Source organism: Penaeus monodon, chromosome 23, assembly GCF_015228065.2.
Source record: "Penaeus monodon isolate SGIC_2016 chromosome 23, NSTDA_Pmon_1, whole genome shotgun sequence".
NCBI lineage: Eukaryota > Metazoa > Arthropoda > Malacostraca > Decapoda > Penaeidae > Penaeus > Penaeus monodon.
This window is the reverse complement of record NC_051408.1, coordinates 39,298,484-39,299,210: the sequence shown is the minus strand read 5'-3', so window position 1 is coordinate 39,299,210 and position 727 is coordinate 39,298,484. Positions and strand designations below refer to the sequence as shown.

The following is a 727-nucleotide window of genomic DNA, read 5'->3' as shown; positions in this document are numbered from 1 at the left end:
TTTGAAGGAGAATTTTTCTTTTTGCAGCTTGTGACTGTGGCTGTGGTGGCCATGGCGTATGTGGCAGCAGCTGGTGGAAGTTATGGTGGAGGCGGTAGAGGAGGCGGAGGTGGAGGTGGATTCGGCGGTGGTGGAAGAGGAGGAGGAGGAGGATTTGGTGGACACAGATTCGGTGGAAGTGGAGGAGGATTTGGAGGTAGAGGAGGAGGATTTGGAGGCAGTGGTGGTGGATTTGGAGGCAGAGGAGGTGGATTCGGCGGCGGCCGAGGCAGTGGTGGATATGGCGGAAGTGGAGGCGGAGTTGGAGGTGGAAGCGTAAACCGTGGAGTTCTGATCGGCGCCGGCAGACTGTCTGGAGGTGGAGGTGGATTCGGCAGTGGTGGATTCGGAGGTAGTGGTGGATTCGGAGGCAGTGGTGGATTCGGAGGCAGCGGTGGATTCGGAGGCAGCAGTGGAGGAAGTGGTTTCGGTGGTGGCCGTGGTGGCAGCTATGGAAAGTAATGTGAAAACTTTTCCCTGAGAAACGTATGGAATAAACAACCGAAATAAAGATAAATTAAAGATATTCTTTGTTTCCATTCATAAAATACCCGTTTACACTGTATCGACGATTATTAGCACCGGATGATGTATCGTATCTCTGTGTCCCTCTCTTGCTAGTACACTTTTTACTTGACTGTTTCCTGAATGCTCTCTTTTAGTGCCATGGGATACGTAGTTGAGTGTG

General features: G+C 51.7%; 1 protein-coding gene across 1 annotated transcript in view; it reads left to right on the top strand.

Moving 5' to 3' along the window:
* LOC119588411 (glycine-rich cell wall structural protein 1-like) overlaps nucleotides 1-565 on the top strand; it is an 824-nt gene extending 259 nt beyond the window's left edge. The window contains exon 2 of the mRNA XM_037937084.1: nucleotides 28-565. Within this exon, the coding sequence (XP_037793012.1) occupies nucleotides 28-501 (474 nt within the window). The 3' untranslated portion in view covers nucleotides 502-565. The remainder of the gene's footprint in view (nucleotides 1-27) is intronic.
* The last annotated feature ends 162 nt before the right edge of the window (nucleotides 566-727 follow it).